General features: G+C 65.7%; 7 protein-coding genes across 10 annotated transcripts; 3 read left to right on the top strand and 4 right to left on the bottom strand.

Annotated features, from left to right (window-relative positions):
* Nucleotides 1–86: 86 nt before the first annotated feature.
* On the bottom strand, nucleotides 87–2270 carry CLP1 (cleavage factor polyribonucleotide kinase subunit 1). The gene is made up of 2 exons (XM_015863658.2): nucleotides 1549–2270; nucleotides 87–937 (listed from the first exon to the last, which is right to left on the bottom strand). The coding sequence occupies exons 1-2, from the start codon at nucleotides 2152–2154 to the stop codon at nucleotides 266–268; spliced, it is 1278 nt and encodes a 425-aa protein (XP_015719144.1). The 5' UTR covers nucleotides 2155–2270; the 3' UTR covers nucleotides 87–265.
* A 316-nt stretch (nucleotides 2271–2586) lies between these two features.
* Nucleotides 2587–4379, top strand: YPEL4 (yippee like 4). The gene is made up of 4 exons (XM_015863660.2): nucleotides 2587–3203; nucleotides 3544–3587; nucleotides 3722–3830; nucleotides 4086–4379. The coding sequence occupies exons 1-4, from the start codon at nucleotides 2697–2699 to the stop codon at nucleotides 4173–4175; spliced, it is 750 nt and encodes a 249-aa protein (XP_015719146.1). The 5' UTR covers nucleotides 2587–2696; the 3' UTR covers nucleotides 4176–4379.
* Nucleotides 4380–4482: 103 nt separating this feature from the next.
* Nucleotides 4483–7590, bottom strand: SERPING1 (serpin family G member 1). Its single transcript, XM_015863656.2, has 8 exons — nucleotides 7393–7590; nucleotides 7155–7218; nucleotides 6568–7078; nucleotides 6348–6485; nucleotides 6073–6276; nucleotides 5795–5937; nucleotides 5401–5620; nucleotides 4483–5058 (listed from the first exon to the last, which is right to left on the bottom strand). The coding sequence occupies exons 2-8, from the start codon at nucleotides 7206–7208 to the stop codon at nucleotides 4808–4810; spliced, it is 1521 nt and encodes a 506-aa protein (XP_015719142.1). The 5' UTR covers nucleotides 7209–7218; nucleotides 7393–7590; the 3' UTR covers nucleotides 4483–4807.
* Nucleotides 7591–7656: 66 nt separating this feature from the next.
* Nucleotides 7657–9109, top strand: LOC107314453 (ubiquitin-conjugating enzyme E2 L5-like). The gene is made up of 4 exons (XM_015863662.1): nucleotides 7657–7789; nucleotides 8208–8297; nucleotides 8588–8774; nucleotides 8844–9109. Exons 1-4 carry the CDS (start codon nucleotides 7769–7771, stop codon nucleotides 9005–9007), a joined length of 462 nt encoding a protein of 153 aa, XP_015719148.1. The 5' UTR covers nucleotides 7657–7768; the 3' UTR covers nucleotides 9008–9109.
* SMTNL1 (smoothelin like 1) lies at nucleotides 9107–12493 on the bottom strand. 4 transcript variants are annotated; one of them, XM_015863654.2, is made up of 8 exons: nucleotides 11923–12493; nucleotides 10800–11518; nucleotides 10432–10618; nucleotides 10115–10148; nucleotides 9857–9973; nucleotides 9626–9728; nucleotides 9387–9538; nucleotides 9107–9318 (listed from the first exon to the last, which is right to left on the bottom strand). In XM_015863654.2, exons 2-8 carry the CDS (start codon nucleotides 11502–11504, stop codon nucleotides 9174–9176), a joined length of 1443 nt encoding a protein of 480 aa, XP_015719140.1. In that variant the 5' UTR covers nucleotides 11505–11518; nucleotides 11923–12493; the 3' UTR covers nucleotides 9107–9173. The 4 variants fall into 4 exon arrangements, with proteins under 4 accessions (XP_015719140.1, XP_015719141.1, XP_015719139.1 ...); XM_015863655.2 differs by having other exon boundaries at nucleotides 10800–11511; XM_015863653.2 differs by lacking the exon at nucleotides 11923–12493 and having other exon boundaries at nucleotides 10800–11047; nucleotides 11192–11639.
* An 81-nt stretch (nucleotides 12494–12574) lies between these two features.
* On the top strand, nucleotides 12575–13174 carry TIMM10 (translocase of inner mitochondrial membrane 10). Its single transcript, XM_015863663.1, has 2 exons — nucleotides 12575–12713; nucleotides 12886–13174. The coding sequence occupies exons 1-2, from the start codon at nucleotides 12643–12645 to the stop codon at nucleotides 13085–13087; spliced, it is 273 nt and encodes a 90-aa protein (XP_015719149.1). The 5' UTR covers nucleotides 12575–12642; the 3' UTR covers nucleotides 13088–13174.
* Nucleotides 13175–13999: 825 nt separating this feature from the next.
* On the bottom strand, nucleotides 14000–17562 carry RTN4RL2 (reticulon 4 receptor like 2). The gene is made up of 3 exons (XM_015863659.1): nucleotides 17375–17562; nucleotides 15449–15933; nucleotides 14000–14892 (listed from the first exon to the last, which is right to left on the bottom strand). The coding sequence occupies exons 1-3, from the start codon at nucleotides 17406–17408 to the stop codon at nucleotides 14161–14163; spliced, it is 1251 nt and encodes a 416-aa protein (XP_015719145.1). The 5' UTR covers nucleotides 17409–17562; the 3' UTR covers nucleotides 14000–14160.
* Between the last annotated feature and the right edge of the window lie 596 nt (nucleotides 17563–18158).

The raw sequence follows: 18158 nt of genomic DNA, 5'->3' as shown, positions 1-18158 counted from the left end.
GCGCCACTGGGGGGCGGGGGGGAGAGGGGATCAGCACCCAGGGGCCCATCCCTCCATCCTACAGCCTAGGCAACAAGCAGCACAGAGCCAAAGAGACATGAATTTAATAACAAATGTTACAAAAGGATATAAAAACAACATATGGCCTCCTGCTCCAGCTGTGCCCACACTAACACAGCGCATGGAAGCTGCTGGGCAATGAGAAGTGGTACAAGGACACACATGGCCATCCCGCACGTCCCCCCCTGCCCCATCCCTGCTGGAGCTACTTGAGGTCCATGAAGCGGATATCCATAATGAGCAGGAAGTTCTTGGGCAGCGGGCGAGGGGCAGGAGACAGCACGGTGAACACCTGGCGCTCCAGGTCCACCCCGGTGACCACGATGAAGCCGGCCACGCTGGTCTCCGAGATGTTGTCGTCGGGGCTGTCGGCCATGCTGACGCTCAGCAGGTGATGCACCATGTCCCGACCCGGAGTCACCGGCACCAGCTTCAGCTGGTTGTCCTCCTGCGACATGCCCAGCGGCAGGCAGGAGTCGGGGATGGTGGGAGCCCCCACCTTGTAGATCTTAACATCAGAGAACTTGACATCGAAAGCGTGGGGGTAGAAGCAGCCCCGGAAGCCATAGAAATACTCCCTGATGCGATCATCTCGGCACTCCCGCCTGAAGTCCTTGGAGCGCTCCACCACCCCACCGGATTTGGGGAGCAGCACAGTGCGCACAAAGTGGGGCAGGTCCCTCTTAAGCTCGTTGTAGAGCCGCTCCTGGTCCAGCACCACCACCACATCTACCTCAAAAGCCGAAGCAGCGTGAACCAGCGCCTGGTAACCAGAGCCTTTCACCCAGCCGCATGTGTTGATGACGCAGCCGCTGACCGACGCACGACGGTTCACTTCACATCGCTGGTTGAAGACGTCAGCCAGGCGGGATGTGATCTGCAGGCAGATATTGGGACACGAGGATAAAGCATGTGGGATTGAGAGGGATGTTTCCATTCCCACAAGGCATCCACACAGCTGGAGGCCATGTGATGAGGACCTGTCCCATTCTTAGCGATACAGCAATCAGAGGCAATGCTCCTAACTCACTCAGTGGGTTTATTTAGTGCTAAGAGGTAGAAGCAATGCCTGGGCCACAGGCAGTCACTTGAGCTGAAATCCTTCCTTGCCCACCTCCCAGTTAATAGCCCCAGAGGGGCAGCAACCGCATTTGGTGCTGAAGCTGCCCATAAAGTGCATTACGTGCACTAAAGGCTGCTTGACCACATCAGCAGAGCTGATCCCAATGTTGCACAGACAGGACGAGGGCAAGCGTGTGGCTGAGGGCAACCTTCAGCCAAATAGGGGCTCCTAACCATCACCAAACTGCAGACAGAGAAGGACGCTGGGGATTTGGACCAGCTTTTTACCCTTCGTGCTTTTGTTGGTGCATCGCACCACGGTTTTATACAATAGGCAACCCCTGACTCACAGGGGCGGGCAAGACACCCTGGAGCTCCAAGCAGGGCCAAGCACAAGGTGACACAGCAGGGACTCCACACACTCACCTTGTTGTACAGCTTGATGTTGGTGCCGGGTGTGGTGGAGCCAAAGTGATAAACCAGCGGGGCCTGCAGGGAGAAGCCCTCCTCCACGTCAGCCGGCCGCTCGATGTACAGGGCTCCCATGGTGCCGGGGATGGACACGGAGCCCTGCCCCACGTCCAGCTCCACGAAGGTGGGCCGGCGGCCGAGGCGCACGGCGTAGTTGAGCAGCAGGCGGCACACGGTGGACTTGCCCACGTCGGTGGGGCCCACCACCATGACGCGGGGTCCCCGCTCGTCCTCGCGCTCCGCCTGCCGCCTCATCTGCTCCAGGGCCGTGTGTGTGTTGAGGTAGAGCAGCATGGGGGTGTCCTTGGAGACATAGGCCACCTCGGTGCGCCCGCTGAGCTGCACGGTGCAGCCGTGCCACGTGAACACGGCCACCTTGGCACCGGCATCGAACGTGAACTTCTTGTTGCGGGTCAGCTCGGTGCCGAACACCTCGGCCATGCCGGTCAGCAGCTCCATCTGCACCGTCTGCGAGGCCTCCACTTCGAAGCGCAGCTCGGTCTCCCGCTCCAGCTCGAACTTTGCCACCTGCTTCTTCTCATCGCCGCCATCATCCGCCATGGCCCGGCCCGACCGCACCGCGCAGTGCGGCACGGCTGGACCCCGGGAACGGGACGGGGCAGCACGGGACGGAGCCCGGACTGCAGCAGGGCCGTCTTACGTCACAGGACGCGACGGAACTGAGGTGGTAGCGCAGCCCGCTCCATCACCGGGATGGGGCGTGCTGGGAGATGCAGTCCGGGCCCGGTTCTGCGGGCAGCCCCCCGGTGCTGCCTGTATCTCACCGTACAGCTCCTATCGGGGGCCGCACCCGCAGCCTCTCCCCGTTTCACCGCTCCCGGCCCCGCTGTGTGCCGCGGGCACAACGGGACCCACGCTCCCCTCCTGCCCCGGGGGCCGCTCGGAAGCGCACGGAGCCGGCAGAGCGGCCTCAGCTCTGCCCGTGTTGGCGGTGCCGTGTCGGTGCCATATCGGTACCGTATCGGTGCCGTATCTGTGCCGTGTCGGTACCGTATCGGTGCCATATCGGTGCCGTGTCGGTGCCGTATCGGTGCCGTGTCGCCGCCGTGCGGTGACGTCGCGCAGTGAGTCACGGCGCCGTGATGCAGTGCCCGTACCGCGGCTCTCCCCTCCCTTCCCCCCCACCTCCGTCTGCTGCCCCCGCCCCGCCCCGGCACCGGGGACAGCGGCATTGGGGAGCACGGCAGGCGGTGAGCTCAGAGGCACCGGGGACGGGGGGAGTGGGGGGGGTAGGGCGGTGCTGCGGGGCACAGCGCTGCCCCCTCCTCACCCCATCCCCATTAACCCTTCGCAGGCCGCCCCCCCTCACCGCCCGCTTCTCACCCGGGGGGACGACGGCTGTCAGCACGCTGCTGCGCTGCTTCTTCCCCTGCGAGCGGCTGTGCGGGGGCTGCACCATGCCCCCCGCACCCCCGCGACCCCCCGGGGCGCTGCCGCCCGCCGTGCCCCCCGCCCGCCGCCACCGGGTCCCCGCCGCCGCTCGTCTGCCTCCCCGGACCTTCCACAGCTACTTACCGCGCTCCCACCGCACCTACAGCTGCGTACATTGCCGTGCACACCTGGCCAGGCACGAGGAGCTCATCTCCAAGGTGCCCCCTCTGCGCCCGCGTTACCTCCCCGGGGCCCTGGGGTGGCCATCGTCCCCTCTGCCGTGTCCCTGGGAAACAGTGAGAGTCCCCCCAGGGCAGTGGTGTCTGTCCTCTCTCTGCATAGTCCCCTTCATGCTGTCCCCTCCACAGCGTCCCCTCCACAGCATCCCCCCTGCAGTGTCCCCTCCGTGGTGTCCCCAGTGCCAGGTGTCCCTGTGCCCATACTCCCCACGGCATCTCCATAGCAGACAGTGCCTCCCCACGGTGGCGTGGTGGTGATGGAGGAGGGGGTGAGGGTGGCACAGGGGACGCTGGGTTGAGTCACGCTGTGTCCCTGCAGTCCTTCCAGGGCAGCCATGGCCGTGCCTACCTGTTCAACTCGGTGTGAGTACTGCGGTGGTGGACGGGATGCTGGGAGGGGGGGGATGGGATAATCTCTCACCCACCCAGGGCTGCTCGTCCTGGAGAAGGTTGAAGGAACATCCCCAGCCGTGCCCACAGCACCCTGTCTGCTGCAGGGTTAATGTGGGCTGCGGCCCGGCTGAACAGCGCCTGCTGCTCACTGGGCTCCACTCTGTGGCTGACATCTTCTGCGAGAGCTGCAAAACCACGCTGGGCTGGAAATACGTGAGTGCCCCTGGCACCCCCAACATGGGGGTGGGCATCACCCTGGCACCCCAATCCCTTGGTCTGGGCGTCCCAAAGACATGATATAGGCACTCTGAGCCCACGGCACCACAAATCCCACTGGGTTACCCAAAACCCTGCTGCAGCCCACCGTGTGGGCACCCCAAACCCACAACGGTTGCCTTGGGACTCCAAATCCATGGCGTGTGTGTCCTGTGACCTGGGCCCTGGGGGCTCAGGCTGCTGTCCCCACAGGAGCAGGCATTCGAGAGCAGCCAGAAGTACAAGGAGGGGAAGTTCATCATCGAGATGTCACACATGGTGAAGGAGAACGGCTGGGACTGAGCAGCACGGCAGGGACACCACGGCGACACCTACCCTGGCAGGCACCTGGCACTGGACTACTGACATGGGCCCTCCCCACTTTGCTCTTCAGTGGAAGCACCCCATGCCAGCCTGTGTCACCCGCTGGGGTGGGGGCATGGGGCCCGTCACCAGCACAGAGGCTGCGGGCAGCTTTTCTAGCAGAATAAAAGCTTTTTGTAGGAAGCTGTCATGTGTCACCTTGCAGTGCCAGGGGGATGTGGCAGCGCCGGGGGGATGGCACCTGTCTCACCAGCAGCAGTAGTGATCCCCTTCCAACAGGAGCCAGTTAGTGACTCAGAGCTTTTATTGGGGCCTCAGGCCCAGAGCTGAAGGGGGAAAAGAGAGGCACAGGAGCTATTTTGGGACCCAATGGGGGCAGGGGATTTGGGAGATGTGGGAGGGAGGAGGAAGAAAAGAAGGATGTGGCTGGAGGGTTGTTGGAAGAGGGAAAGATGGGGTGAAGAGGGAGGAAAGGGAGAGAAGATATAGGGGAGCAAGGAGGGAGGAATGGGAAGAGGGGGAGAGAGGTGGAAGGGGTAATAAGAGAAGACAGATAGGGACAAGAGAAGGAGGGAGGGAAGAAATGGAGGTGAGGAAGGAGGGGTTGGGCATCAGGCCTGGGGGTCACTAAGGCGTCCCATGAAGAGGGGGATGCTATTGCCTTCATCCCAGAGCACGAAGAGGAAGGGCTGTAAAGCCTCCAGCTGCAGAGCCATGCGGGCCACCGAGATGGCCATGGCACCCGCTGCCTCCACACCTTTCTCGTCCAGCGTCAGCACAGCCCGGTGTTGCACTGCATCCACTGCCACTGCTGGGCCCTGTGCCAGCCCACACAGCTCCGCATCCAGGAACAGCCCAAAGTCTGCAGCAATCAGCCTCAGTGCCATTGCCATGGCATGGAAACAGCAGGGGATGGGGAGCATAGGGAACAAGGGGAAACCAAAGGACACCAGGAGCAAGGGGGGAATGGCAAACAGCAGGGGATTAAATAAGACGTAGGGGACATGGAGGGACATGGGGGCCAACAGAGAACCAATGGACACAGATATGTGAAAACACTAGAAACATGTGGGGCACTGGTATCACTGGGAGCATTGAAATTGCAAGGCAAAGGTGCAGGGGACCTACTGCAGGGAGCAAAGTCACCTTATGTGCAGGAGGTGACATTGCTCCAGCACAGGCAGAGGTAGGGGGGATGCCTTACCCATGTCATGAACATTGGCCACCACATCCATGGCGAGGTCGAGGTGCAGGCGTGGCAGGGCTACAGTAGTAGGGCGCATGGGGGTGTTGGCTGCCCGCTGCAGCAGTGCCAGGAAGGTGGGGGGGTCCAACGCTCGCTCCACAGCCCCCAGTGCCTCTGGGGGTCCTCGTGGCACCAGTACCACCAGGCTCAGCCCCCCACTCAGCTCCAGCCGCCCCACCTGCAGTGTGACATCATAGCCTGGCATCCTCATTCAGTGCCATGGGAGCGATGCCATAGCCTGGCTTCCCATCAGTGCTCCAGGGATGATGTCACCACCTGGCACATCCCTTCCATGCCACAGTAGTGACATCACGCCATGACATCATGTTCCACAAGCACAGGGATGCAGTACCTGCACCTGCAGGCGGGAGTCAATGAAGGAGGCCACAGGGTACTTCTTGCTGGTCATGGTGAGCACATCCACTGGCAGGTGCCCATGGCGCATGAAGGGCAGCAGCACCGTATGCTTGGTCTTGAAGGGCTTTTGCCACCGGGCTGCAGGGACACGGTGCCCATGGGGTGGGGTGTTGTGGGGCTGAGAGCCACCAAGGGATGGAGGAATGAAGGTTGGTAGATCCCAAGGTGGATCTCAGAGCAGATTCTGGATAGACCCTGGGAATCGTGCCATACCCTGGAAGTGGACTGCACTGAGAAGCACCAGGCGAGGCTCATCAGGCAGCTGGGACAGCAGCTGGGGCACAAGCCCACGTGTGGCCTTGTGCACCCACTCATTGATGCGCTGCAAGTCCAGGCTCTCGTTACCACTCAGCTCCTGTGGCTGGGCCTCATAGAAGAGCCATGACTCATTCAAGAAGCGGGGTCGGAGGTGCAGGTCTGCATGGTAGCACGGATAATGTCACCCCCTTGCCCACCCCACTGTTCCTCCCTGCCAGTGTCTGTCTTACCTGGATGGTGGAAGATCTCTGTGGCGGAGTGCAGCCCTGACACGTTGGTGAGCTGCCGCAGGGCACCATGCACGCAGGCCAACCCTGGCCGGTATCCCAGGATGGCAGCCAGGCGCTGCTGGGTCTCACCGCGGGCACCTGGGGGCAACGGTGAGGCTCAGAGGGACCTGGCAGCTGGGAGGGCCGGGGTGTGTGGGCTGCACCACGGGGAGCCCCTCACCCAGCAGCAGATGTGACAGCCCCAGGGCGATGTTGAGGGGGGAGAAGAGCAGGTTCGTGTTGGGTTTGGCAGACTCTGCCATGTGCTGGTAGAAGCGTAGGGCAAAGGTGCCCAGCGCTTCTGCCACCTCCTCCTTCTGCTCCCTTGTTGGTGCTCTGCAGGTCTCGGCCGGCTCCTCGTCCCCAGGGCATGGTGGGGTGCTTGTGCCTGGAGGGGTGCTGGGGGGACCCGTGGTGGTCCCAGGCTCAGGGGTGGCCATGCTCCCATTGGCAGCTGTGCCAGGATCCTCAGGTGATGCCACAAATTCCGCAGGGCCCAAAGGCTGCAAGGCCTCCAACACGGCATCCAGGCTGGGTTCCTCCCTGGAGCTGGCATTGGAGCTGAGCACAGGCTGGGTTGGTGTCCCCACGTCCCCTGGTGGGCTTGTAGTGGGACGTGGGAACACCATCTGTGTTGGATGTGGTCTGACTGGCTTCATCGTTCCAGAAGGAGTGGTCTCCAGCATGGACACCTGGGCGTGGGGACACGGTGAGGGTGGGAAGGGGGCACCTGGCTGCAGGGAGTCCACATCCCTGTGCCACGCTTACCGGGCTGACAGTGGCCGTGGCCACCAGGCACGCCAGCAGCAGGCAGAGCTTCATGGTGAGCAACCTGGTGGGCAAGCATTGGTCAAAGTATTAAGCGGACACCCGGTGCTCCCCCCTTAGCACAACAGCCCTTAGCACCCAGCACCCCGTTCCCCAAGCCCACAAACCACACACTGTCAGCACCTGCGCGACACCCCCACCCGCCCTGTGTGATGGAAGGGCAGCATCCCGTGCCCACCTGACGCCCGTCTGGTCCGCTCCCCAAGTGTCCGGCCGGCCGCAGGGGGGAACTGGACGGCCCCAGGCCTGTGTGGTTAAAGATTAAGGAGGGCGGGAGGCCATAGCGGCTTCCCGTAAATCAGCAGGGAAGTGCGTGGGGCCAGGCTTGGCGGGGGCACCCGGCTGCAGCGCAGCTCCCTGCACCATACGGTCCCGCCCCACGCAGGCGGACCTAACCCCCCCAACTCCCCGGCCTTCAGCACCCAACCCGCCCCATCCACCCACCCACCCTCTCGGGGAGGGGCCTCAGCATCTTGCCCCGCCCCACCCGGACAGGGCAGCCCCGGGGTGTCCCATCCAGCAGCGGCGGCACCGGGCACCGGACATCAGTGGCCATGAACAGGCGGCTCGCTATGGTGCGTAGGGCGCGGGGTCGGGGGGGGGGACACCCCGCTATGGGCACCCAGCCTGCGGGGCCGGACCGGGACAGCGGGGCCGTGCGGGTGTCGGAGTGCGGGGATGCGGTGCCGGGGTGCGGGGTGGCACTACTCGGGGCGGGGGGTGCGGGTGGCGCCGTGCGGAGGAGAATGGATGGCAGCAGCGGGGCGCGCAGCATCCCACGGGGATCTGTGCGGCCGTTTCGTTTTCGTTTCCCCGACGGGGACCGCACGGCGAGGCGGTGCGTCCCGAACCGTGAGACCGCCCGTTTCGGGGCGTGATCCGCTGGTTGATACGGCCCATTTCGGGGGGGACCGTGGGCTGCTCCGCCCCAGGGCTGATCCTGGAGGCGTGTCCTCGCTGAGTCCCCGTTCCCTGACCGGTCCTCTCCCACAGGAGCTGGAGGAGGTTCGGCGCTGGGGAGGGGTCCGCGACCTGCACTTGGTGGACCGCGACGTGCTGCGCTGGAGGGGACTGCTGCTGCCTGTGGGCACGAGGGGGCTGGGGCACGGGGGGTATAGGAAGGGTCTTGGGGGGGTTCCTTAGGGGAAGGGGTATGGGAGGGGCACAGGGAGGTCCCAGGGGTCATGGGGGTACAGGGAGGCCCTGGGGACATGGAGAGAGTCCTTGCTGGGGCAAACTTCCCTAGGAGGCACCATGAAGGGTGGGAGTGGGACATGGTGGGACTCACCCTGGGAGGGCATGGGGCAGGGCAGTCAGGGGGCTGTGCCCCTGTAGGGCAGCTGGAGGCTGAAGCACTCTCATTGCCGCTGCAGAACAATCCCCCCTACAACACGGGTGCTTTTCGCTTCGAGCTGGCCTTCTCCCCACATCACCCCTTTGAGCCGCCCCGTGTCACGCTTCTCACCAGCATCCACCACCCCGGTGTGAGCCCTGACGGCGCTGTGTGCCAGCCCCTCACTTCTCCCGAGAGCTGGGAGCCCGTCACCTGCGCCACACACGGTAGGTGCTAGGGGCTGGGGTGGGGAACATGGCAAGCACCCTCACTGATGCTCCCCCCGTGTCCCGCAGTGCTGCAGGACCTGCTGCTGCTGCTCGATAACCCTGACACCGAGCGGGTGCTGCGCCCTGAGCTGGCCCGTGAGCTGAGCGAGAGGCCCGAGTCCTTCCTGCACCAGGCACAGGAGCACACCCGTCGCTATGCTGAGCCGCGTCCCGACACCTCCAGGCCCTGAGCCCTCACCTCAGTGCCCCCTGCCCTGTACATAAAGCTCCTACCTCATGCCTGTGACCCCTCTGCATTATGCTGTCCCTGCGAAAGACAAGGCATCACAGCACGGCACTGCAAACCTTTATTCCTAAGGGGTGAGGGACAAAGTGGGGAACGGGGCTGGGGGGGCCTCAGCGCTTCTTGGTTTTCACTAGCCCCTTGGCCACCAAGCTGCGGTACAGCTCCTGCACGTAAGTGTAGATGCACTTGGAGTCCGGCACCGCCAGCCGCAGCATGTCATCCACCTCCAGCAGCTGGGCACAGTCAACACGCTCCCTGCAGGACCAGCATCACCAGGGCTGCCCCAGAGGTGGACATGGGGATGGGGACAGAATCACACTCACTCTGCAGTGGTGAAGGCCAGGGTGAAGTTATGCCGGCGGTCCTGGGGCTCCAGGCTGCCATAGTCAAAGGCGTCGGGGAAGAAGTTGTGGACCAAAGCACAGAAGGCCAGGCCGCTGCTCCAGCTCCCCGAGAAGTTCTGGATGTCCACGTGCTGTGTGGGTGGGAAGGGAGGGGGGTGGTGGAGGAGTGGATCAGGATGCTGCTGGCACTCTGCCACCCCCAGTCCCCCAGTACTCACCTGGTAGCCACGTGTCCTGGCACGGCACCACTCCAGCAGCATGGCCTTCACTGAGCCTGTGGCCCCCACGCGCTTCAGGTGTGGAGCTGGGCCTGTGGCTGCCCTGTGGCCAACCCAGTGTCACCCACTGGTGCGTATCCCCCCAGGGACTCACCAGTGGGCAATGTCCCCCCACTGCCCCATGCCCCCAGCTGTCCTCATCGCACCCTGACCTCCCCAGGCCCCACTCACCCCCCAAACTTCTCCAGGATGGCGCTGCGCCCATGTGCCCGGCTGCTCATTCGTGGCCGCCCCACAGCTGCCACCCTAGGGGGCACCCGGCTGCGTGGCCCCATTGCAGACACACCACTGTAGAACACAAGGGTGATGGCTGTGAGCAGGGATAGGGTCACCACTGTGGATATCACCTATGAGAACAGGGTATGGGGATGCCAGCAGTGGGGCAGGGCTATGAGGCAGCCCTGGTGCTGGCTGTTCTTCTTTTCTCACCTCTCACTGCCACCTGAGCTCTCAGTGCTACCAGCCGCAGGGGAGAGCAGAGGAGTCAGTAGGACAAGAAGGGGCACCCAGCATAGAGCTACCCCCCTGGGGCAGCCATAGTGCCTGGGGGAACTGCAGGGGGTCCCAAATAGGGCAGCTGGGACTGGGAACAGAGGGACTCTACAGAGTGTATGGGGATCTGTAAGAGAGCTTGGGAGAGGACCCACCTCACCCCCCATTCCTCATCCCAGGCCCCCTCCCGCCTCCCCTGCCCTGGAAGGGGATCCCTGTGCTCATTTCAGGGCCCTGCCCAATGTAGCTCTTACCTGTGGGGGATGTGGGGGACACAGGAGATGAGGGAGATGTGGGAGACATGGGGAACGTGGGAGACACGGGGGAGGTAGGGGAGAGAGGGGTGGTAGGGCTGGTGGGGCTGGTGGCCTCCTCCGTGGGTGAGCAGGGGGGGAACTCAGGCCACAGCTCATCATCCTCATCCTGCAGCCAGGTGGGCTCCTATGGGCACAGGCATGATGGCTGCACAGCCGTACCACCACCTCACTGCTGCCATCCAACCTGCTACCACCACCCTGCACCCCACAGCCACAACCTGTCCCTTGTGCCACCACCCCCACCCCACCAGTGCCACCCAGTACCCAGCCCCTGGCAATGCCACCCCAGCCGTGCCTCCTCTCACCTGCCGGCCTTGGCTGCTGCCTGCTGCCACTGGCCTGGGCCCCAGCTCAGCATCCTCCTGTGGCACTGCACTGCCTCTGGTTTGCCCTTCAGCCTCGTGCTCTGCAGCCTGCCCTGCTGTGGGCTCTTTGACAGCATCCCCTGCTGCCTTAGCCTCACTCACAGCATCCTTTGCAGCTTCCCCCTTAGCCTCACTCACAGCATCCTTTGCAGCTTCCCCCTTAGCCTCACTCACAGCATCCTCTACAGTGTCCCCCTTAGCCTCACTCACAGCATCTTTTGCAGCCTCCCCCTTAGCCTCACTCACAGCATCCTTTACAGTGTCCCCCTTAGCCTCACTCTCAGCATCCTTTGCAGCCTCCCCTTTAGCTTCACCCACAGCATCCCTTGCATCCTCCCCCTTAGCCTCACTCCCAGCATCTCCTGCCATGCTGACCTCACTCACAGCATCCCCTACTGCCTCCCCCTTAGCCTCACTCCCACAGTTCTTCTCTGCTTCTACCTCGCCCCCAATCCTCGTATCCCCTGCACTCTCCCCCCCAGCGCCCCCTTCATCCCCCCCAGCCTCCCCCTGCCCTTCCTGTGCTGCACTTTCCCCGCTGTCCCCCCCCACCATCCCCTCTGTGGGCCCTGTTGATGTCTGTGTGAGGTCACCCAGGGCAGTGTCATTTGGGGTTGGGGCTCCATCGGTTGTTGTGGACTCCATGCTCCTACTGTGGGCTGCAGGGTTGTCACTGAAGTATCCACCGTGCCTTCCACCCCATGCAATCCCATTGCACTTCTGTCCCTCAGCGTTCCTCCTGCCCGCCCACCCCATCGGCCCCAACACAGCTCCCAGTCCCCATCCCATCCCCATTATTTATCCCTTCCCATCCACCTCGACCCAACCCCCACCCCCCACTCCTGTCCCCAAACCCCTCCCTCCCCCCTGCACACCCCAACCCAACCCATTCCCCATTCATGTTTTCCTCCTGCCCCCTCCCAGCTCCTCCAGCTCAGTCCCAACTCCACAACTCACTCCCTACCCCCAACCCCGACCCCCCTCCATCCCGTCCTATCCTCGTTTCTCACCCCAAACCCCCGACGTCCCCCCCAGCCCCCCGGCGCCCCATATCCCGGCTCACCGCTCTCCGCTCTCCCCGCGGCCGTGTGACCGCCGCAGGTGCCGCCTTCAGTCAGCGCCGACGGGGCGGGTCGGGGGCCGGAGAGGGGCACAGCGGGGAGGGGACGGGACGGGACGGGGGGGAGAGGAGGCCGGGCGGGGCCTGGGGATAGCGGGGACTGCGGGATGGAACGGGGACACAGGGACACGGACACGGGGGGACGCGTGCACGTGAGGACATGGGGGGACGTGGAGGCGATATCGGGGGGATATGAGGGTCACGAGTGGGCACGGAGACACGGCACATGGAGGAGATGGGTGATGCGTGGGACACGAGGGGACACGGGGGACACATATATGGGAGAGAAGGGTGACAAAGGGAACACAGAGTGCCCTGATCTGTGGGGGGACATAGGGGACACATTGACATAGAGGGACACGGGGCCATAGACCCGTAGCAGACACAGACACGAGGGGGCAGAGCCGTGAGGGCAGACCCACGGGGACACGCGGAGGTCACGCGTGGGCCGGGCCGGCCCCGATCCATCCCTGCCCTCCATCGCCTGCCCCCGCCCACCCCGCTCCGCACCGCTCCCCACGTCCCATCAGCGCTGAGAACGAGCCGTTGTCCCGCCCCCACCCGTCTCCTATTGACCGAGAGCGGCGGCGGGGCGGAGCGCCTGAGCGTGTGGGCGGAAGCGCGTCCCACGTGCATCCTGCGGGAGCGCGGTGCGGGAGCGACATGGACCCGCTGCGGGCACAGCAGCTGGCGGCAGAGCTGGAGGTGGACATGATGGCCGACATGTACAACCGGTGCGCGGCCTGACGGGACGGGCCGGGGCCTGGGGGTAGTGCCCGGGACAGGGAGGGGCTGGGAGAGCGAGAGGCGCGTGGGTGTCGCGGGTGGGGGCTGTGCGGGGGCTGTGCGGGTGCCGGGGGTGGGGGGTGCCGGGCAGAGCCGTGGGGTGACGGTGTTGTCCCTCAGGATGACGCAGGCGTGTCACCTCAAGTGCGTGCCCCCACACTACAAGGAGGCGGAGCTGTCGAAAGGCGAGAGCGTGTGCCTGGACCGCTGCGTGGCCAAGTACCTGGATGTGCACGAGCGGATGGGCAAGAAGCTGACGGAGCTGTCGCTGCAGGACGAGGAGCTCCTGAAGCGCATGCAGCAGGGCACGGGCACCGCCTGAGCCCTCCCTTCGGACTCCCCTTCCCATCGTACCAATAAACTGGAGGCTCTGGGCCAGCTGTGTGCTTCCCTCGGCCCCCCAAACCCGTCTGTGGTGCTGTGTCAGGGGGTGTCCCACTAACCTACTGGAGATGGGGGCACCCCGGCGTGTCTGCTGTGCCCACGTCAGCCTCGGGGATAGGCTGAAACCTTCCTTATCCCTTATGGGGTCAGGACAGGGCTGTGCCCCTCACTCTGCTTGCTGGGGGGACACTGGGGAGCACCTGGAGAAATGGCCACAAAGGGACACCTGCAGGGGGGCAGTGAGAAAACAGCACACCTGCATGGGGACAGGCACAGAGACATTTGGTATGGATGGCTGGAGAGGGACAGTGCCCTTTCCACACCTGGAAAAGGACCACACAGGGACACCCACGTGGGGACACTTAGGGGGGGACACCTGGATGGAAACAACCCCAGAGCCACACATACAGATGTGCACACATGTGTAGGGAAGACCTGCACAGGGTTACTAGATGGGAACACCCAGCCAGAGACACCCCAGCCTGGGGGTGGGCACTGTGTGTCCATCCACCCGTACACACACAGTGCGCCTGTGCCGGTGTGTCCCCGGGGCTGGCTGGAAGTGGGTCAGGCTGCGCGCACACTCACTGTCCTCACAGCTTGTGGGTCGCATTACGCCCCACCGTGAGCCTGTCGTGCAAGCAGTGGGTGTGCAAGGTGCTGCAGGCGTGACAACGGGGTGGCATTGCTGAGTGTAACGTCGGTGTGTCCGTCCAGCCGTGCCGCAGCGAGCGGTGCGTGCGCCGTGGGGCCCTGCGGCCGGCAGCAGTGGTGCCGGGGCCATCAATATTTCACGAGGAGAGAGTGCCGTGACCTGGAAAGGCAGCGCCGCAGCCGCTGGGCCCCACGCTCCCAAAATAAGACCATTTTTAATAAAGAATTCCCAACCGCGCGCTGCCTGCGTGGGTTCTTTTCACTCGGGACGGGTGGGAGCAGAGTCCTGGGGACACCTCCTGCCACAAGCACCTCAGGAGGAACCGAGAGGGGTCCGGAGGCCCCCCCCGGTCTGGCTCAGAGACGGGGCAGGAGCAGGCCCAGCAGGGGCAGGAGGGTGGGGGCCGGGCAGGGGGCCGCAGCCACAGGGGTTTCCCCGGGAGGGCCACGGGAGTCACGGGACGGAGGGGGTGGCCGGGGCTGGGAGCCCCGCAGGTCGTGGGGTGGCAGCCCATCACGGTAGAAGGCAGAAGGCGGTGCGGCAGGCAGGGTGCCAGGGCGGCCTAGCGCCCGCCCGGGGGTGCCCACCACAGCCACCGCCCCGCCACCACCACCACCTCCATCGCTGTCATCCTCATCTTTGCCTTCGTGCTCCTCCTCGTCCTCCTCGGGGCAGCCGTCGAAGTCACGGGGCCGCAGGTTCCGTAGGTCAGTGCCACGGCGGTGCGGGGGGCTGGCGCAGGGCACGGGAGAGCTGGAGACACGGGTGCGACGGAACCAGGCCCAGAGTGGGCGTGCGCGGCAGTCGCAGGCCCAGGGGTTGGCGTTGAGGCGCAGGAACTGCAGGGAGGGCAGCGCGGCCAGCGGGTCCCCGGGCAGCGCTGCCAGGCTGTTGTTGAACAGGTAGAGGATGGTGAGGCGGGCCAGGCCACGGAAGGCGCGGCGGTGCACGGTGGCCAGGCGGTTGGCGTGCAGCAGCAGACGATCCAGGCTGGGCAGCCCACGGAAAACGCCCTCGGACAGAGCTCGCAGCCGATTGCCGTGCAGGAAGAGGTGGCTCAGGTTGGCCAAATCGGCAAAGAGATCATCCTGTGGGTGATGGGGTGGGTGAGGGATGGGGTCCCAACTCCATATTGCCACCCAATGCCCTGCATCACCTCTGTAACTCGTGGATGTCACACAGATCTCTGCCCTACAGCCATCGCCCTGCTGGACAGATAGTCCTCTGCCACCCCCCATCCTGGTGCCACCCATCACCCTGCCCCGTGTCCTGGCCTTGGGGTTATCACCACCAAGAGCTCTTCTGTACAACAGGTATCATCACCCTGCCTTGTGACCCTGCTCCACGAGCAGCATCCATCTCTCTGCTTTATGGTCCTCCTCTACAGTGTCACCCATCTCCTGTCCTTGCCCCATGGGCAGCACCTAGAGAGCTCTGTCATGTCTTTGCCTCACAGCCACTGTACTGCCCTGTGTTTTTGCTTTCTGAGCATCACCCGCCACCCTGCACTGTACCTGTCTGAGATACATCCCGTGCCCATGCCTGCAAGCACTGCCCACTGCCACCCCACATACTCTCCCCAGAGACACCCCATAGCCCTGCCACACAGGGCCATCCCAGGACCCAGCTCGGCCCATGTCAGACCTGGAGGTAGAGCAGCCCGTTCTCCTGCAGGTAGAGGTACTGGAGGCTGTGGAGGCCACGGAAGATGGCGCTGGGCAGGCTGGCCAGCTGGCACCGGTAGAGGTGCAGGGCCTGGAGGCGCCGGAGGCCGTGGAAGGTGTCGGGCGCCAAGACGCGGAGGTGCGGGTTGTCACCCAGGTCAAGCTCCTCGAGGGCGGGCAGGTGGCGGAAAGTGCCCGGCTGGATGGAGGAGATGTTGTTGGAGTAGAGCCAGAGGGTGACGGTGCTGGGCCCGAAGGTGCCCGCCCGCAGCGCCCTGATGACGTTGTTCTGCAGGAAGAGGCGGCGGGCGCCAGGCGGGAGCCCCGCGGGCACTGAGGAGAAGTTGTTGGCCTGGCAGCTGACGGTGGGCGGCGAGACGTAGCAGGTGCAGAGTGCGGGGCAGGCGGGCGACCCACCGGGCACCCACGCCAGCGCTGCCAGCAGCAGGGCCGCCAGGCGCCCGCCTGCGGGCACAGCGGGGCGTCAGCCTGGGGCTCAACCTGGGGCACCGCACCCGCACCCCCGGCCCAGCCCCATGCACCCACCACCCTCCCCAGCGACCCCGTGGAGAGCACCCCGAGGAGCAGCCCGGGTTACTGGCTGCCACCAGACCCTAGGAACCCCCCCAGCCCCTGAGCTGTGCCCATCCCACATGGCTGCTCCCATTCCACACGGCCAGGAGCTTCAGGAGCTCTACAGGGCTATGTGCACCCCATATGGTCATGGCCACGGCCATCCCTTAAGGTCAGGCATCCCAAGAACTCTACACATGGGCCACATCCATCTCTCCAGGAGAGCCATGCTATAGGAACCATTAGGGCCATGACATAAGGTCAAGGATCCCGTAAGAAGCCAGTAGGGCAATGCACCATTCAACACGGCCATGCCTATCCTATAGGGCCAGGATCCCATAGGGGCCCTCGGGTGCCACGCACACCCATGACACTGCCGACCCCACTGAGTCCAGCACCTCACTGGGACTGGCGCTCCAAAGAGCTTCCACGGCTTTACCCCTTGGGATGTCCCCTTGTCCCCCTGGGGCTGTAGTCCCACGGGACCCCTTTGGGGATGCGATGGGGGGGCTGTCCCCCCCACGCGCGCCCCCGATAGCGGGGCGGGGCGGCGCCACGTGCGCGCGTGCCGCGGCCACGTGCGGGGCGGTGCGCGCGTGGGCGCGGGCTGACGCTCTCCCCGGTGACACGCGCCGCCGCCGCTCCGGGTGTTCGCGCCCCCGCCCCCCCTTCTCTCTTCCTCCTCTCCCCCCCCCCCCCCCCCCGCTCCGCCTTCCCGGTGCCCTGCGCTGCAACCCGAGCGCCTCATCCATAATTCAGCCCGGCCTGGCTCGGGCTTCGCGGCCCGCTGCGGGGGGAGGGAGGCGGCCCCCCCGGTGCTCGGCGGCGGGGTTGGAGATGGGGGGGGACGCACGGAGGCGTCCGGCGCAGCTGCTCGGCGCCGCCCCCCTCCCCCGGCGCCCCGTGCCGGCGTGCGCCCCCCCGGCGCCCCCCTCCCGCGCCCCATCTGTCACTCCCCCTCGCCGCGGGCTGACTCAGTTCGGAGCTGAAGTCACCGGCTCCCGAGCTCCGCTCCCCGCGCAGCCGCCCCCCCGCTCGCAGGGTCCCGCTGCCGGCTCCACCCCTCCCCCCCCTCCCTACGTTGCCCCGCACCGTCCCCGCTTCCCCTTTGCCCCGCTGCGGCGACCCCACGGGGCACCCACCCGCGGGGCTCCGTGTCACCGCGTACCCTTTGCGCCGCACCGCGCGCCCCGTTAACCCCGAAGCGCTCCGCGCGCACCCGGGGCAGCGGCTGCGCCCCGAAGGCAGCGCCGCGGGTACCGGGACCCCCGCCCCGCCCCGCCCCGCCGCGGGGGGGTCTCGGGGCCGTGCCCCCGGCCCGCCCCACGCCTACCTCGGGGCAGGTCCCGAGCCGTCGGGGGCCGCATGGCGGGACCGGGCCGGGCGCTCAGGCGCTGCCCGCTGCACGTCGGCTCATGGCCGGTGCCGGGGGGGGTGCGCGCCCCTTACCCCCCGCTGTGCCGCCGGGAGGAGGAGCGGCAGCCGCCGCCCCGGGGCATGGCACGGGTGGGCTCGGCTCGGCTCTACCCGCGGCTCCCGGAGGGGCTGAGCCCTGCCCGGCGCCGCGCCTTATCCCGGGGCGGCCGCGCTCCGCCCCTCGCCGCCGGTCCCGCCGCTTAACCCTTCCTCGGCCGGGCCGGGCCGTCCCGCTCCGCGCGTGGGGGAACTCCACGGAGGAACGCGGAGCTCCTGCGGGATGTGCGGGGCCGGGGGGTACCCACGGGGACGCCCCGCAGCGCGTCCCCAGGGACCCACGAAGCGTCTCGGAGAGAACGCGAGACCTCCCGTCGGCTCCCACTGGGGACGGGAGGACTCGCGCGTGGGACCGTGAGCCCGGGGTGCGAGCCGAGGGGAAGCCCTCCCTGCATCTCTGGATCCTCGCGGGGGGTTCCGTGTCCCCGAGGGTGGCGGACACTTCGGCAGGGGCGTTCGTCCCCGCGGATGGGACGGAGGGACGGTCGCGGGTGGGCGCCCCTCGCCTCACACCCACGCGGGACCGCGTCGCTGTCCGCGGTGCCGGAGCGGGCGCTGTCCGCGGTGCTGGGCGCGGGGCGGGGGGCTGTGGGTTCCCGCAGCGGGAGCGGCGGAGCGGGGAGCCCACGGAGCGCGGGTGGGGA

The sequence above is a fragment of the Coturnix japonica genome, chromosome 5 (assembly GCF_001577835.2).
Source record: "Coturnix japonica isolate 7356 chromosome 5, Coturnix japonica 2.1, whole genome shotgun sequence".
In the NCBI taxonomy this organism is placed as follows: Eukaryota; Metazoa; Chordata; class Aves; order Galliformes; family Phasianidae; genus Coturnix; species Coturnix japonica.
This window is presented reverse-complemented; position numbering and strand designations above follow the sequence as displayed.

What these genes read in the sequence shown, in the direction of transcription:
- CLP1 (XM_015863658.2), bottom strand. Translation starts at nt 2,154, where the DNA reads ATGGCGGATGATGGCGGCGATGAGAAGAAGCAGGTGGCAAAGTTCGAG. An exon ending in ACATCAAGCTGTACAACAAG is followed by an intron (nt 938 to 1,548) that starts GTGAGTGTGTGG and finishes ATCTGCCTGCAG; the next exon opens with ATCACATCCCGCCTGGCTGA.
- YPEL4 (XM_015863660.2), top strand. Translation starts at nt 2,697, where the DNA reads ATGCAGTGCCCGTACCGCGGCTCTCCCCTCCCTTCCCCCCCACCTCCG. An exon ending in ACGAGGAGCTCATCTCCAAG is followed by an intron (nt 3,204 to 3,543) that starts GTGCCCCCTCTG and finishes GTGTCCCTGCAG; the next exon opens with TCCTTCCAGGGCAGCCATGG. An exon ending in GCCTACCTGTTCAACTCGGT is followed by an intron (nt 3,588 to 3,721) that starts GTGAGTACTGCG and finishes TGTCTGCTGCAG; the next exon opens with GGTTAATGTGGGCTGCGGCC.
- SERPING1 (XM_015863656.2), bottom strand. Translation starts at nt 7,208, where the DNA reads ATGAAGCTCTGCCTGCTGCTGGCGTGCCTGGTGGCCACGGCCACTGTC. An exon ending in ACTCCCGCCTGCAGGTGCAG is followed by an intron (nt 5,621 to 5,794) that starts GTACTGCATCCC and finishes GTCACACTGCAG; the next exon opens with GTGGGGCGGCTGGAGCTGAG. An exon ending in GGCCAATGTTCATGACATGG is followed by an intron (nt 5,059 to 5,400) that starts GTAAGGCATCCC and finishes TGATTGCTGCAG; the next exon opens with ACTTTGGGCTGTTCCTGGAT.
- LOC107314453 (XM_015863662.1), top strand. Translation starts at nt 7,769, where the DNA reads ATGAACAGGCGGCTCGCTATG. An exon ending in TGAACAGGCGGCTCGCTATG is followed by an intron (nt 7,790 to 8,207) that starts GTGCGTAGGGCG and finishes CCTCTCCCACAG; the next exon opens with GAGCTGGAGGAGGTTCGGCG. An exon ending in GGAGGGGACTGCTGCTGCCT is followed by an intron (nt 8,298 to 8,587) that starts GTGGGCACGAGG and finishes TTGCCGCTGCAG; the next exon opens with AACAATCCCCCCTACAACAC.
- SMTNL1 (XM_015863652.2), bottom strand. Translation starts at nt 11,615, where the DNA reads ATGGGGTGGGCGGGCAGGAGGAACGCTGAGGGACAGAAGTGCAATGGG. An exon ending in GTCCCCCACATCCCCCACAG is followed by an intron (nt 10,149 to 10,431) that starts GTAAGAGCTACA and finishes TCTCCCCTGCGG; the next exon opens with CTGGTAGCACTGAGAGCTCA. An exon ending in CCAGGACACGTGGCTACCAG is followed by an intron (nt 9,539 to 9,625) that starts GTGAGTACTGGG and finishes CCACCCACACAG; the next exon opens with CACGTGGACATCCAGAACTT.
- TIMM10 (XM_015863663.1), top strand. Translation starts at nt 12,643, where the DNA reads ATGGACCCGCTGCGGGCACAGCAGCTGGCGGCAGAGCTGGAGGTGGAC. An exon ending in ATGGCCGACATGTACAACCG is followed by an intron (nt 12,714 to 12,885) that starts GTGCGCGGCCTG and finishes GTTGTCCCTCAG; the next exon opens with GATGACGCAGGCGTGTCACC.
- RTN4RL2 (XM_015863659.1), bottom strand. Translation starts at nt 17,408, where the DNA reads ATGCGGCCCCCGACGGCTCGGGACCTGCCCCGAG. An exon ending in GGCTCGGGACCTGCCCCGAG is followed by an intron (nt 15,934 to 17,374) that starts GTAGGCGTGGGG and finishes CTGTGCCCGCAG; the next exon opens with GCGGGCGCCTGGCGGCCCTG. An exon ending in ACGGGCTGCTCTACCTCCAG is followed by an intron (nt 14,893 to 15,448) that starts GTCTGACATGGG and finishes CATCACCCACAG; the next exon opens with GATGATCTCTTTGCCGATTT.